This window comes from Gossypium arboreum, chromosome 4 (assembly GCF_025698485.1).
Source record: "Gossypium arboreum isolate Shixiya-1 chromosome 4, ASM2569848v2, whole genome shotgun sequence".
NCBI lineage: Eukaryota > Viridiplantae > Streptophyta > Magnoliopsida > Malvales > Malvaceae > Gossypium > Gossypium arboreum.
Genome location: NC_069073.1, coordinates 122,446,677 through 122,462,953, shown reverse-complemented (window position 1 = coordinate 122,462,953; position 16,277 = coordinate 122,446,677). Strand labels below are relative to the sequence as shown.

The 16,277-nt window shown below is 33.4% G+C and overlaps 1 protein-coding gene across 3 annotated transcripts; it reads right to left on the bottom strand.

Moving 5' to 3' along the window:
• Nucleotides 1–38: 38 nt before the first annotated feature.
• Nucleotides 39–15,982, bottom strand: LOC108481927 (uncharacterized). Of its 3 annotated transcripts, none has more exons than XR_008281391.1 (12): nucleotides 15,529–15,982; nucleotides 14,517–14,640; nucleotides 12,184–14,425; nucleotides 10,423–10,614; nucleotides 10,197–10,318; nucleotides 9,951–10,080; nucleotides 7,089–7,205; nucleotides 3,567–6,525; nucleotides 3,304–3,452; nucleotides 2,935–3,006; nucleotides 2,384–2,482; nucleotides 1,771–2,285 (listed from the first exon to the last, which is right to left on the bottom strand). XR_008281391.1 is itself a non-coding variant. In XM_053026718.1 (5 exons), the coding sequence occupies exons 1-4, from the start codon at nucleotides 2,494–2,496 to the stop codon at nucleotides 853–855; spliced, it is 330 nt and encodes a 109-aa protein (XP_052882678.1). In that variant the 5' UTR covers nucleotides 2,497–2,928; the 3' UTR covers nucleotides 39–550; nucleotides 634–852. The 3 variants fall into 3 exon arrangements, 1 of the variants encoding a protein (XP_052882678.1); XR_008281392.1 differs by having other exon boundaries at nucleotides 1,771–2,249; XM_053026718.1 differs by lacking the exons at nucleotides 2,935–3,006; nucleotides 3,304–3,452; nucleotides 3,567–6,525; ... (5 more) ...; nucleotides 14,517–14,640; nucleotides 15,529–15,982 and adding exons at nucleotides 39–550; nucleotides 634–878 and having other exon boundaries at nucleotides 1,728–1,858; nucleotides 2,226–2,285; nucleotides 2,384–2,928.
• Nucleotides 15,983–16,277: the final 295 nt, after the last annotated feature.

Here is a 16,277-nt window from a genome sequence, read left to right as displayed (position 1 = left end):
GGTAAAAATCAGAATAAAGGAAGACAGAGGAGACACAATTTACAGGAGAAAGAAGGATCTCTCATCAAGGATTTAGAGAGACGTTGGAAGCTGTTTAATGTATCATTTAATTATCAAAAGACACTATGATACCTGTAGGCCTGGTCCAACCTGAACTTGGACAATGTTAAACACACAACAGTGATTTTAAACCAGGCCAAAAATAGGATGAAAACCTGTAAAGTGAATACTCAGGAATGTGTCATAGCTAAGAATCAATCATCGTAGTAGGATGAAAACTGAGTGTTTGAATTGATTGCAACTTGTTAGAGTTAATTTTTTTTCAAGAAAAACTTCCTTGAGAATGTCAAATATCCGCTATGGCCTCGAGTTTCAGAAGATGGCCAAGCCATGACTGTTGGAGCAAGCTCCCCACACTTGCTTCACTTGAAGGCGGCCTCCTCTTGCGTGGAGAGCATGCAGTGGAATTCCCACAATTGACCTTCGAGTTTCCATTTCCCATTCACGGATTGCATACATGCGGAGCAGTATTTCAAAGGTCCATATATCTCTGCATATTACAAGCAAAGCTCATGATGTTTTAAAAGAAAAACTGCTTGAACAAGATAGGATAACTTGTTTCTAGTAAGTTACCTGTAAAGTCCGATCTAAGAGTTTCACATGAACGTTGCACTTGTTCCATGCACGGTGAGAAGGAACACAGAGTTCCATCTTGTTTCAACATGTTTAAACCTCAAGGAATGGCTAGCCATGGTTGAGGTAGGTCCAGAAATACGGAGTCAGCCAACCCAGAAAACTTATCGGGAAATCCCTCACCCTGAATATCTCGGACTCCCATAGTGACTAAAGTGCTTATTCCAGTCCTCTCGAAGTCCTCTCTGTTGAAGGAGTGAAAAATCGTAAAACATTCCTTCTTTCGCGAACCAACACAGAAGAATCAAAGAAAAATAAACAACCATCCTTGGATCTTTCTATTATAAATTAGACAAACAGAAACCATATAATGGGATAAAATATGCATCATAAATGAGTCCAACGCAAGGTTCCATAAAACCGAGATAATTTTGAGACTACAAAGCATGACAGCAACAGAATGTCGTATTTCAAAGAATACATCTACCTGAACAGACTTCTTAAATCTACCTAGAATTCAAGCTCAACCTAAGCAGTAAAGTCAGATCTAAGAGTTTCACATGAACGTTGCACTTGTTCGCTATGAATGTTGCACTTGTTCGCTAGAATTCAAGCTCAACCTCAGCAAAGCTCATGATGCTTTAAAAGAAAAACTGCTTGAACAAGAGAGCATAACTTGTTTCTAATATGTTACCTGTAAAGTCAGATCTAAGAGTTTCACATGAACATTGCACTTGTTCGATGCACGGTGAGAAGGAACACAGACCCTTTTTTTTTTTGGTGTAACAAGTTAAATACTTCTCTTTTGGATGAAGCTTGATTTATTTGATTAAAAATTGACTTCATCAATGTACTCAAAATAAAAAAGCTTTGCTTCCAATTTCAGCTTCCCTGGAATTGTCAATTTATCTGCTTAGTTACTTTGTCCACCAAATCAAAATGCTCCATAGCAATACTCCCTCAACAGCTTTGCCATCCGGTTCGATATCAAAGAGAAAAATACAATTTATTCTAATTGTTGAAGAAAATAAAACAAAATTCATTCAACTCTACACATCATCAGTAATGGGAAGATTATTATACCACAACAGTACCTTTGAAAAACTCAACACCAAGGTTTTCTGCAACAAAATTGAGGTCTCTCAAAACTGTGAACTTGTTCATCCTGTTGAGCCAACAGGCTTTTAGTGTAAGAACTAAGCTACTCCAGGGAAGCCGAAAGTATCTGCAAGGATTATCAATGGGATATTGATAGGCATATAACTTAAGTCCGACACAAAACTAGAATATAAGAAAGCGAAGTTGAAATAAAACTGACACTAGCATAAGGATACTTCTTTACTTTTCACTCGCTCTCCCGAAATGGAAAACCTAAGGCTTTGGTTGGTTGCAGAAATCTAAAAGAAAATAGCAAACAGGACCATGTTTCCAACAAAGCACATCATTATTTTCATTTGACACTAGTATCCCTTGAATGCAAAAATGGAGATTAACCCATTAAGATCATAGGGTACCTAAAAAATGCCAGGCTACCTATTTTTCCTCCACAAGAACTTTCGTGCAATAAAAAAAGCGATGACAACTCTTCTTACTTTGCCAAACCAAAGCCCTGCCATCTTATTATACCAAATTTGTCAAGCAGGAAAATATACCTTCAAACAAGTGAAAAAGCATATTCTCAGACTAACAAAACAGAACTGTATGAATATTAGTTATGTTATTGATTAGGATATAAGAAAGTTTTGATTACCCAGTTATAAGGTTCAGTATCTTAAGTTCCTTTCGGAAGTAATAATGATCACCATATGAATAAACAATTCGCCTCTGAAGAGCATCCTTCTCTCCATCACTAGATTTCCTCATAAATCGAAGAAGCAGTCGTTTAATGGGATTCAAGCATAAGAGCCAAGAGTATATAAAAGATACATGATAACAACAAATATATTATCATTTAGCAACACATAATAATTTCCAAACACGAGTATTTTAACAAATAACTTATAAAAAACATAAAATCAGCTGCCAAGAATTTCCATTCAAATACAGTAAATAAAAGGACAACTGCATTATTAATTGTAGGCTGATCTGATGAGCTATAAGCACAACTAGGACGGTCATAACACATAAGTCATACCAGCATGGTTATCTTCTATTCTTGTTCGCTGTTTTTATTGTTTGTTATTATTATTGACTACAGATGCATGTAACTATAACTTCTTCCCAGCAACAGAAAACTGAGAATAGTTGATTCACCACACATGCCAAAAAGGAATGAAAAGTTAAATAGCAAAAATATAGAACCTCATTTAGCTGCAGGCTCTTGGACTCTCTGAAGGCGTCATAAAAAGGCTTGCTCCAAGAATCGACCATAGCCTGACAAGGAAAAGGAGTTAAAATGCATCATCAACAACAATAACCAGAAACAAGAGAAAAGAAAAGTTAGCAACCAAAAACATCTTTTGTTTCTCATGTTTTTGTTGTTTTCATGATTGCAATTTAGTGCTAACCCCTCCATTGCCATGGTGTAGCTGATATGCCTCTTATCACAATTTTAAAGCAATGCACTATCTATTCAACATTCTATTATCATGATAAAAATGGAAGATTTATAACATCATTAAGAAATACATAAATTTAATCCAAAACAAACACAGAAAAAGGAAACCATACCTGAGAGTTTGCTCTACATGATAGACAGACTAAAGATGCTTCAGGGACAGCCAACTTGCTACCATCAACACCACTTGCATTAAAAACAATCGGCAGCTTTGATTTTCTACCATCAGAATATATAACATCCACGGCAGGAAACTTCCTTGCTGCAATTCCGGGACATTCATTTTACTCAGAAATCAGTTGCAATTCAACTAATTTGAACAGATTTTCAAATGATATAGCCTATATGTATATAAAAAGAACAAATCAGTTAATACCTTGCCACCGTGTTGTTTGCGCTCAGACATATCATCAAAATATCCTCTATTCAATTCATCAGCACTGCCCTAAATCAAATTAAAACAATTATTTATATTAAATTTCATGGAAACGATTTTGAAGAACCAAATTCTCGCACACTTTAACAGCTTTCATAGTATCATGCCTCTAATATGCAATAATCAAATCTCCATCTCTAATGCAGCGATTGAAAGATATCTTCATTGAGGAATCAATAAGCAATATCCTTGAAAGACGGAAAACACATTCAATTGAATACACAGATGATGTTGGACTAATATGCAATTTCTGTACCAAAATTTACTCCCCAAAACAAATAATATTCCTCAATTGTGGATTATGTTGTACATAAAATTTAGAAAATATTATCATTATTGATATATTTCCTTCAATTGTGGATTATATTCCTATTATTACACTGTAAAACAAGATAAGAGTAACATATTTAAAAATAGTTAGGAGATAAAATCTTTTAAATATCCTGTAATAAATAAAGATAAAATCTTTTAAATATCCTGTAATAAATAAAAAATATCCTGTAACATATTTAAGTGGGAATATTTCCCACTTACAAGCTTTCGACTTTTAGAAGCCAAGGAAGGAAGTTTAAGCCATCTCAACTCTATAACCCACACCACACACTGTTAACCTTGTCCACCGTACACCCTGCCCTCTAGTTTCCTTGTAAGACCTAAAATTCCCCATTTCTGATGGCCTTTTTTTGTAAGGCTCAAGTTAGATAATGCAGTTTCATTAGAGATTTAGAGAGATGATAGCTCCTGCTTCCGCTTCTCATTTAAACATTCAAGGCAAAAGAAAAGAGACAAACCATTGAAGGCAAAAGAATTATACACAATCTTAATAAGGCTTGCTAGAGAAAAACAAATCAAATCATTGGAAAAGAAACCAGACTAGTGCAATGGAGGAAACCAAACCAGTGGAAAAATGAGAGGTAATGAACAATTGCCTGCAACTAAATACAAAAACTTACGATAGATTGATGACCAAGTTATAATCTCTCTGTCCAATCAACTATCAACATTATGAAGGGGACCCTTAATTTAAATTGCATAAAACAGATGGAGATAGGTACAAAAGATGACCATGCTTTTCATTAGTTTTTAAGGAGAATTACTACCCAACATTAGAAAATAGAAACCCAACTATCTGCTGGCTTCAAAATGTAGCCAAAGAAAACCAGTAGAAAGTTACAACTACACACTTAAATATTAAATATTCAAGATCCATTGTGCCAATTCGATATTAAAAAAATTGAAACTTTGAAATTAAAAATGAACGAAGCATACCAGATCAAATTAGATTTAAATTAAATATAAATATCACTGACTCACTGTACAAATAAAATAAATATCTAATATTCCAGTTAGTACTGCAAGCAAGAAGACAACAAATATTATAAAAACAAAAATGAAAGCATCAAGTTATTTAAAATCAAATATTAAGAATCACTATCGAAACATTAATTACAATACATACAAAAACAAAACTTTTGGGGTAGAATTCAACAAAACCACTTGAAAAATCACTATCCAAAACCCTAATTATATAAAAAGAAAAAAAAACAAAGTAGAATTCATCAAAACTACTTCATAGTTCAACAACTCGAAACTGAATGCAGACTTTACCATTAGCCGGCTGCGCTGAATAAAACCCTAGGGGAAAAGGAAAAAATTGTAAAAGCAAAAAGCAGAAGAATAAAAGAAGCGGGTTTGGTTTTATGAGCCACTTGCATGCCAAAAATGCTACTGAGTTATGGTTGAGTAGTAACGGGCTTGCTCTTACTTGAAAAAAGAAAAAGGAATACAAATTTAATTTTGCTCTTACTTGAAAGAGATTGACGGGTGGCGACGGGTGGACCGATGGTGACTACCTGACTGGTGAACGATGATGGTGTACCGGTGGTGACTGCCTGACTGGTGAACGACGATGGTAATTATACAATATTTTCTTATATTTCTACTTTAACAATATTCATAAGTTCTGATTGGCAACAATAGTGTAATTTATACAGAAACCCAACAGGCGAAGAAGAAAATTTGAATATTGTTAAAGTAGAAATATAAGACAGAACTGGTTGAAGATGATAAGATACCTTATCACTGAAAATGCGAAAAAATCCAGTCCCATATATTTGTCTGTGAAGCGAATTAACCAGATTCAGTATCAAGACAGTTTGTCTAAAGGTTCTCTGGCTCTAACATCATATAGATAATGAAAACATTTTGATCATACAAGCTAGTTATCTGAAGCTGGAAGGCATTTAAGCTTTCTACCATACAACTCAATCTGGTGTACAATGAGCCCCTGAGAATCAATTTACCTGATGTGGAAAAATGCTTCGGAACCCAACATAAAACTTCATGCAGACCAAATCTAGCTAAAAGCAATGCAATCGGCCTACTATAAAATGCAAAAAATATTCTACCACAAGTCTACCACAATACCCTTGGAATATCCTTTTAATGCATTACAACCTTTGGATCATCTATAACCATCATCAATATATTGAGCTCTAAGATATCTCTACGAGATTTCAGTATTTCTCCCATGGATACATTGAATTCTTATCGAAAGCAAAAGATCTACTGGCAATTCCAATTTATGCAGTCATTTCCATGACTATATTTCCAAGTTAATCACAGATCTTATGACAAAGCTTTCCTTCATACATTTTGCATTTTTTTTGCACTTGGATATCTTGATTGGGTAGGGAAATATCAACAAGATGCCAGTGCATAAATTATAATGAGTGGATTCTTTTTCAAACATTTGCTCAACTGACGTTCTTCCCCCCACTTTAAGGAGGTTTTTACAACTCAAGCTATGATTAGATTAAAAAATATATACCAATAGCCTGCATCTGCAAATTGTCATCAACTTCTAGTTTCCTTTCCACCTGAAATCCTGGATTAGCACCTAAAATAAACAAAACAAACAATGCTTGAATTTTGATGGTCTCCAGGAAAAGAAAGGGGGATTTGATTAAGTTGTTGATATTAACACACCATGATGACAACAAATTAATTTGCACGTATGAGAATGACATTTCATGAAACTAAGTTCTGAGTAGTGATTATCTCCACAAAACTCATCGTGAAGCAACATATCAAGCATGCAAATGTAAAACATGTTTCTTCGCCCAGGCTTTAAAATCATAAAGGCCCTCACTTGGTTAGATATAACCAAAAGCATTTGTTTTTAAAAGAAATGGTAGCTGTTAAAAGCCTTTATGAAGGTTCTTAAAAAAATGTTACTAGATATTGAAGCTCGTAACATAAGCACATATGAAAAGGGAACATGAATGAGATTCAAATGTTAAAGCAGACTATTCACTAGGAAAATGAAACATTAAAAGACGACTTTCCTATTAAATCTTCTGAAGAACTTCAAATAAGCATATATCTAAAGATAAACATCAAACAAAACTTTCGAATTTTTAGATCACCAGAAAACTTTCAGTTAATGAACAAAGTACTTACCGGATCTTCCCAGGTGATTTTGGCTTGACATTAGGGTCACTGCATTGTCGGTGGACTCTGGCTATACACTAGTTGTTACAGCACTATCGATGGACCCTGAATTCACACCGTGGATTCCTGCATTATTCACAAACTTGCATTAGTTTTTAAATTTGGCCATTTTGGAACCACAGAGCAAAGGCCAACTTCAGCTAGAAAACATAAGTAAAACCCCTTAGCTCTGTTATTTTCTGTTGACCTGAACTTGAGTGGAAATAAACATTGGTTAAATTCGCAGTGGGTTTCCAATGACATAAAGCTCAGTATAGATTACTGAACAGACCAGAAAAGCAGTGTCAATACTGCTGATATTGCTGAAACAAAAACAGAATTCCAAATTTATCAAACCGCACTTGTACAAGTAAAGTGGCCTTAAATATATATCAACTGTAGATTAAATGAAAACAGCAAAGTCTTCAACCATGGATTGAAAAGTATATTGATGACGGGGAACTCTAGAATGAAATGATGGGGAAGGAAAGGGATTTGAAAAGACTGAGGACAACGGGCATCTTCTTCTCGGAAGATTTTTTAAATCTCCGATGTATATTTAAGGCTCTTTCTAAATTACACTTTTACACGCTGAATTTATGAACTGACATGTAGAAAAATTTCTATTTCTCTACATATTTGTTGGCCTTTGTTTTATGTATTTTACACTTACTATATAAATTTTCAATATATGTCAGTGATGACTCTGGTTATGGTCTGCGTTTGCTCTGGCAACGTTTTCAACTCGATTGGCTTCATATTCGGCTTGGGTTTCGTTGAAAAGTACCAAATCATACTCCCAAACATCTTGTCTCCCTAAATTTATAGTAGTTGAGTAGATGAGGATGAACTGTGTTTTATTTCATTTAAAATAAACTATAACAATCCCTATGCCACTCCAAAATAGTTATTTTAAACCAACCAAAAGCATAAATTACAAACAGATCACTTTCTGAAACAACAAAGACAAAGAAATCCAAAATCCATTTATGGATTTATAATCCCAATTCACTCAATTGCTTACAAAACAAAAACCCAATTTGGAAACCGATTCAGTCAACCATCCTATGATCGACCTGTAATTCCAAACCAAAAGCTGTGTAAAAACGATAACGGCAAAGATTCAAATGAGAAGAATCTTTAGAAGAAGAGAAATAAGGAGTCGAACTGTGAAACAAAGGCACGAATTCTTACACGGGAGTCGATCTGAGCCGAAACCCAACAAACGAAGACGGAATGAAACGGTGGAGTTTTATTGCCGGGGATATATCAAGAGAAGAGAGATTGAAATCGAGGTTATTCATAAACCCTATAACAAAGGACAGTGAAGCTTCATTTCTTAGTGGATGGCTTCCTTATTCTCTTCCCCTCATTGAGACGGTCCATTTGGTTTGTTGGATTAAAATCGTGAATGGCCTAAAGTTGGCTTGTTGGATTTATTAAATCCACAGCCCCAAACACTGAAACAGAAGCCCAACCATAAACCCAAGCCCCAAGCCCCTAGACCCCAAGCCCGGATATCCCTGGAATGGGATATACCAAACCGGAGTATCCTTAATCAGAATATCCACGAACCGGGATATCCTTGGAATGGGATATCCCTCGTTGGAATAAGTACGATAGGTAGCCCGGTCCAGACATAAAAAAAACCTGAACCGGATACAAAAACAACTGAACCGTAGACTAAAAGTACTGAACCGAGACGGGATATAATGAGGATATTCTTGGAATAGCTTATCCCGATGGGGATATGACGGGAATATCCCTGAATTAGAATGAATGAAAATTCACCCTGTACTTTTTCTTTTTCTTTTTTTTGAATGCAATTAACCCACTACTTTTTCTTTCTTTTTTATTTTTTTTCGACGGGGATATCCCTGTACTTACAAAACGTTGTTGTGAAAATATTTAATGTGATTCTCTGAAAATATTTAAAAACTCGGTATGATTTAATTAGTGTTTTCTTATTCCCTCAACAAATGTAGTGTTTTTACTTGTTGAAATAGGGAAAATGAGGAAACAATAAAAGGGAATGAAACAAAAAAAATGTCACCATTTATTTTCTGCTAATCAGTTAGGGTTTTAGGTTAGATACTTATATAGTTGTTAGAAACATATCTTTGCTATAAAATCTTATAAATAGGACTCAAAGATTTCCAAGAAAATGTCCCTCAATACAGAGGGAAACAAACAATCGAAAAAATAAAATAAAACAGATAACAGGTGATAAACTATCAAAAAAATGACGACATCACAAGATTTAAAAAGACGAATATAAGCAGTGTTTCATTAGGGTTTTAGGGTAGATACTTATATAGTTATTATAAACATATCTTCGCTATAAAATCTCATAAATAGGACTCAAAGATTTCCAAGAAAATGTCCCTCAATACATATTACAGCGGGAAACAAACAACCGAAAAAAAATAAATAAAACACATAACAGGCAATAAACTATCAAAAAACTGACATCACAAGATTTAAAAAGACGAATAAGCAGTGTTTCATATGGGTTTTAGGGTAGATACTTATATAGTTGTTAGAAATATATCTTCGCTATAAAATCTCATAAATAGGACTCAAAGATTTGCAAGAAAATGTCCCCCAATACAGATTACAGAGGGAAAAAAACAACCGACAAAAAAAAACAAAACACATAACAGGCGATAAACTATCAAAAAAATGACAGCATCACAAGATTTAAAAAGATGAATATAAGCATAAATCTGAAAACTAAAACAGAGATGAAAACTTGTTCTAAAAGAAGATAAGCATAGGCTTGAAACTAAAAAAAACTTGAAAAGAAAAAGTTAGTAAAAGTGAAAATCCTACCTGAAATTACAATCCGATGCAGCCTACACCCAAAAACATTTGAGCCAGAGGGGTTCACGGGGGACTAGCCCCTAAAATTTTGAAGCTCCCTAGCTAATTCATTTCACTTTCAAAGCTTCAACTCTCCACCCTATAAACGAATCAATATAACATATTTGACACTCGCTTGCAGTAAATAAACAATCACCATTAAAAGAACTCCAGAATAAACACAAAATAGACAAGTAAAAGAACTTCAAACCCAACCTAAACAATAATTACGCGCATTGTAAATTCCGGAAAGCCCACCAATACGGATATTGCCAAACTTCACAACCCCAGCAAACCCCAAGAAGTATATATTAGGTGCTGCCCATCCCCCATAATACCTAAAGTTCACACATTTCAATTGCAGAAGGTAAAATTCAAGGCCTTCTCATAAAAGAATCAAAATCCCCAAGCTAAAACATATGAAGGAAAAGGGGTGACTTACAATTCCCATAAATAATTGGAAGCTTCATGATTTCCACCGATAAAAATGGTGGGAACTGAGGCAACCTCCTGACCCGAATAGTATTTTCAGAATGACTTCACTCTCGGATGAAGCAGGACCAGCCATTTTTCACTCTCCTCAAAACCCTCCTACTTTACCTTTTGCTTTGCTTCGAGTGATGAATAAATATATCTGAAACAAAAAACAGAGATGAACAGGCAAAGACAAAAGGATTTATAAAGATGAAAACTAAAAGTCCGAGATTTGTCTTTCTTTTAAGAATCTTATTATTTGTTTTTTTTATTGATTTTACATATAAAGATATCATCATAATAAAATAATTTACTTTGTAAAAGAAAATATTTTTAATTATTACTTAAATGTGTATTTATATACTATATTATTTAATCTATACTATATATAATTACACATTTAACTTTTCAACTAAAATTGTGGAATCTTTGAGATGATGACATGATCAATGTATTTGGTTTTGAGAATACGAGATATGATAAAGCTAATTTAGTATTACAAGAGCTTTAACATCTACACTCCAGCTTGAGGGGGAGTGTTGGAATTCCTTAAATTAAGCAGATTTTCTACCTTAGTTCTAGGAATTTCCTTGTACCATTAGCCATAATCAAATTACTAAATTTTAGGCTATAGGCTAATTTCTAGAGATTATTTCCTTTTATATTTATCCTGTTATTCTTTAAAAGGCTGTAGTCAGATTAGAGGAAACGAGCAAAGAACAAAAGAAAAAAAAACATTTCCAGAAAAGTGATAAGAATAATTCTTCTTCCTAAATTTGTACAAAAGCTTATAAAAACGCTCTTAAATTTAGTTAAACAAATATTTTTCATAACTAAAAAACCAAAGAGGCTGCTTGGTTGGGATTATTGGTATGAGGAGAAGAAGCCCCACGAGAAGCTGCTACAGAAGTTTGGCCAACCCTATCATTTATTATTTATTGTATTAGATTATGGTACATCTATATATTTATAAAAAAAAGTGAAATCGGAATGAAATTTTTGTTGGAATAATAAAATTAAAAGTTAAAGATTTGTGATTCTTGTAAAAATCTTATTATTTTTTTTATTGATTTTATATATAATAATAATATAATTTACTTTGTAAAAGATAATATTTTAATTATTAATTAAATGTGTGTTTATATACTATATTATTAAATCTATACTATATATAAATACACAATTAACTTTTCAACTAAAATTAAAATTTGAACCACTGAATCAAAAGAATATATGTGCACACATTTCACAGATGCATGCAGCTAAATTTATATGGAAGATAGAAAGAGTTATATAAAAAAAAGTTTATGCACATGTCACGGGCCAAAGTGCCCCGTGACACACACACATACAGATAGAAAGAATATATATACACAAACAGATAGAAAGAATATATCACAAGAATATAAATAGATGCAAATTTCACTTACGGATGCATGCAAATATATCAAACGAATATATATACACACACATTTCACTTACAGATGCATGAAGCAAAATTTATAACAGATAGAAAGAAATATATACATGCAAATTTCACTTATGGATGCACACAAATATATAAAAAGAATATATAAACACACATTTCACTTACAGATGCAGGAAGCAAAATTTATATGGAATGTGCCAAATAAAACATTAACAGCCACGTAGACAGGAAACAACAATCAAATAAAACAACACACATCAATGTTATTCCAAACAAAACCATGAGATTGTAGAGAGATACCTTGGGTCAATATGAATGGCCAACGTCCTCAAAAGATAAACCTTCTTTTGCTGCATAATTAACAGTACCAAAGAAAAAGATGAATACTTTGGATTTTTGAAAAATAAACCAGTAATACAATTCAAATATGAAACTTTGAAAGAAAACTCTCACTTTAAGATAAAAAAAAGGCAAATATACTGCATTCTTCATAAGAAAGAAAACATCACATAGTTAACATCTTCTAATGCAACACAAAAACCACTTGTAACTACTTTGTAATATAAAACAACCTTTTCGATTCAACTACATCCCTAATTCCAACCATGCCATGCATTTAGGAATTAACTGAATATTTCAATCAAAATCCATTTCCAAATCATATAAGCACCAGCACACAAACAATTCCAACAAAGTTCATTGATCACCTCCACTCAACTATTTTAAAGAAAATATACCCAGATCCTTTCTGATGAGTACAAGCACCTTTTGCAGTATGAAAAGAAAACCGAATATGCATTGATCCATGGACTGACTAATAAGCACCACCTTAGCACCAGATAAAATGCGAGACTTAAACTCCAAATATGACCACATTCTTCTAGTTAAAATTGATGTTAATTGATATCAAAATCTCTTCTTACTTCCTTCCTTAATGAACTACAAAAGGAGGTATTATTTCAGGTCTCTCAATCCAAAGTCAAACAAGGAAAATTTAAGTTAGAACATTCCTTGGTCCCGTAATTCAAAATGGGGAAAAAGATAACAAAAGGACCTAAAGTATTAACCTCCATTTTAGGACTTAAGGATAAAGATCCTCTTGTCTGCTTACAAAAACGCTCTGAAACTTACTTGAGCAAGTATTTTCTGTAACTAAAAGTCAGAACAACAATACAACACCTTGCAATACCCATTTTCCCTCAGTTTTATGAGCAAACAAACAAGGAAGAATGAGAAACACAATGTTACAAGTTCTAAACCACAATAATTCAGTAAATCACGATAAGAGAAAACATGCACTACTCACAACTGAACATGGCATCGAGAAACAGTGAAAAAGAAATAAATTGTCAGAGGAGAAACACGAACACTATCAGCTTCAGAAGAAATCAAATAGATGAAAACCTGGAAAATGAGAATAAAAATGGATAAAGAACTAATCATTCCAGGAAAATGTCCTTAACAACCATGTAAATGCCAGATGAAATCTTCAGCTTTTGAATAAATCAAAATAGCTGAAAACCAGGGGAAAAATGAGGGCAATGAACGGTTGCCTGCAACTAAATACAAAAATCCTACGATGGACTGGTGATCTGTCCAATCAACTATCAACATTATGAAGGAGACCCTTAATTTAAATTGCATAAAACAGATGAAGATAGGTACAAAAGATGATCATGAGAATTACTATACAACCTTAGAAAATAGAAACCCAATTATCTGCTGCCTTCAAACTGTAGGGACAGACTAATAACAAAGAAAACCAGTAGAAAGTTACAACTACAAACTTAAATATTTAATATTAAATATTCGAGGTCCATTGTGCCAAATCGATATTAAAAAGATTGAAACTTTGAAATTATAAATGAAAGAAGCACACCGGATCAAATTAGATTTAAATTAAATATAATATCATTGACTCACTGTACAAATACAATAAATATCTAAAATTCCAGTTAGTACTGCAAGCAAGAAGACAACAAATATTATAAAAACATAAATGAAAGCATCAAGTTGTTCAATATCAAAATTTAAGAATCACTATCAAAACACTAATTACATTACATACACAGACAAAACTTTCGGGGCTAGAATTCAACAAATCCACTTAAAATTCACCATCCAAAACCCTAATTATATCTTTAAAAAAAACTACTTCAATAACTCGAAACTAAATGCAGACTTTACCTTTAGCCGGCTGCGCTGAATAAAACCCTAGGGGAAAACGAAAAAAATTGTAAAAGAAAAAAGCATAAGAAGAATAAAAGAAGGAGGGGGTTTGGTTTTATGAGCTACTTGCATGCCAAAAACATAAATGAAAGCATCAAGTTGTTCAATATCATAATTTAAGAATCACTGAGTTATAGAAAAAGGGGGTGACTTACAATTCCCATAAATAATTGGAAGCTTCATGATTTCCACCAATAAAAATGGTGGGAACTGGGGCAACCTCCTCACCTGAATAGTATTTCCAGAATGACTTCATCTCCCTATATTTTGGAGGCACATTGAGGCTATCCATATCTCTTTCATTCCTGACTGCCTAAGTTGCAAAAGGACAAATTTGGAAAGTGAAAATTTTCATATAAAAACAGCAAATTGAAGGGAGAAAGTGAGGGTGTAAGAGAAAGAACCTGGAAATCACTGCAACAAAGGAGGAGGTCGATTTCGATGTTGCGAGTATTTTCGATGTATTTAATGGTCTTGTAGACCTTGTCGAGATCTCCATGCATGCACCCTTCCACTGCTATCTTCATCCTTTTGAATTGGACACAATATTGTGGTAGGGTTTGAGAAAAACTTAAAACCTTAGGTTTTTTTCTTAATGACTTTATTCACCATTTTAGCCTTCTAAATTTTTTATATATTTCTTTAACATTTTTGTTACTTAAATTTTTATTCACATTTTGGTACTTAATTATCAATTTTGGTATCTAACCACTAACATCTATCGTTTCCAATAAGGAATGAAACAGTGATTCTCTCAAGGTGAAACAGAAAACCGTGACAAAAACACACTGAAAATAGAAGTAAAAAGAAGCATACATCTTAAAGTAAAAACAGAGATGAAAAGGCAAAGACAAAGGATTTATAAAGCAGAAAAAAAAAATCATAAAAATACCCACTGACATACAAGTAAAAAAGCATCAACCAATAAGCAAATTAAAATTATGTTAATCTAAGGATTGCGACTAGAACCTATTCATTTAAAAGATTACAACTCAATTTCCCTTCATGTAAGGCTAGGTAACACATGAGTATAATTCTATCTTTAACCAAAATCAGAGTATTTTCACCAAATGGATATATCAATAATCACACAAAACTTCCCATTCAGCTGATATACAGAGATACCATGGGTCTACCTAAAACTTCCAATCAAAATCCATTTGCAAATCATACCCAACAGAACTCAAACAATTCCAACTATTTTAAAGAAAATATACCCAATACTTACTGACTAATGCAAGCACCTAGCAGTATGAAAAAGAAAACAAACAAAAATAAAGAACAAGACCGACATTTATAGATCTGAAAGACGGAACGAAACAGTTTTTCTAAAGCTGAAAACCAAAAACCCTAAGAAAAATCCACTGAAATACAAGTAAAAAAGCATGGAGCTGAAACTAAAAAAGAGATTGATACCTGAAATGAGTCTCCGTTGAAGCAGAGAATTTCAAAAATCACAAAAACCAGAAACGCCAGAGAAAACGTTTCTCTTTCACGAAAACTCTCTTCCTACTCTAGCGTGTGTTTTTTTGGCCTGTGGATACCCAAAGCTAAAAAAGAATGACAGGAAAACGTTGAAAAGAGACCGAGAGTGAGAGAGAATCTTCGAAGAAATAGGCTTGGATAGATATACTTGAGGATTTAAATTTCGAATGATGGGAAGGAAGCTGGCCTGATCGGAGGTAAGACGCTGGAAAGTGTGTGGAGGAAGTGGCAGCGCTTTGTTAGAAAGGACAATAAAGGAGAGAGAGAAAGAAGAAAAAATAGTAGAAAAGGGGAGAGAATAAAGGAAGAACCGAACGTGCCAGAGATGAATGAAGAAAGAGTTTTTATTTTATTTATTTTGAAAACGGTTTGAATTTTATTTTATTTTTTAAAAATATATTGGACTGGATATTAAAATAACTAAATAAATATTTTGTAAATAAAATTGAATAAAACCCAAAGTAAGAGAACGAAATAATAATAAAAGGGCCCATCTAACTAACTAAATGAAGGCCCAAATAAGTCTAGTACATGGTACATAACCTAAGCTCAAAAACTCAATAACTAAAATTTAACAGGTCTACAGTCCCACACACTAAAACGAAAAACGAAAGCCCAAACATATTAGCCCAACCGTAAACTTTAAGGCCATATTTAGTTCAACGTAATCGCATAAGTAT

What these genes read in the sequence shown, in the direction of transcription:
- LOC108481927 (XM_053026718.1), bottom strand. Translation starts at nt 2,496, where the DNA reads ATGAGGAAATCTAGTGATGGAGAGAAGGATGCTCTTCAGAGGCGAATT. An exon ending in ATACTGAACCTTATAACTGG is followed by an intron (nt 2,286 to 2,383) that starts GTAATCAAAACT and finishes ACTTGTTTGAAG; the next exon opens with GTATATTTTCCTGCTTGACA. An exon ending in CAGGGCTTTGGTTTGGCAAA is followed by an intron (nt 1,859 to 2,225) that starts GTAAGAAGAGTT and finishes TAATCCTTGCAG; the next exon opens with ATACTTTCGGCTTCCCTGGA.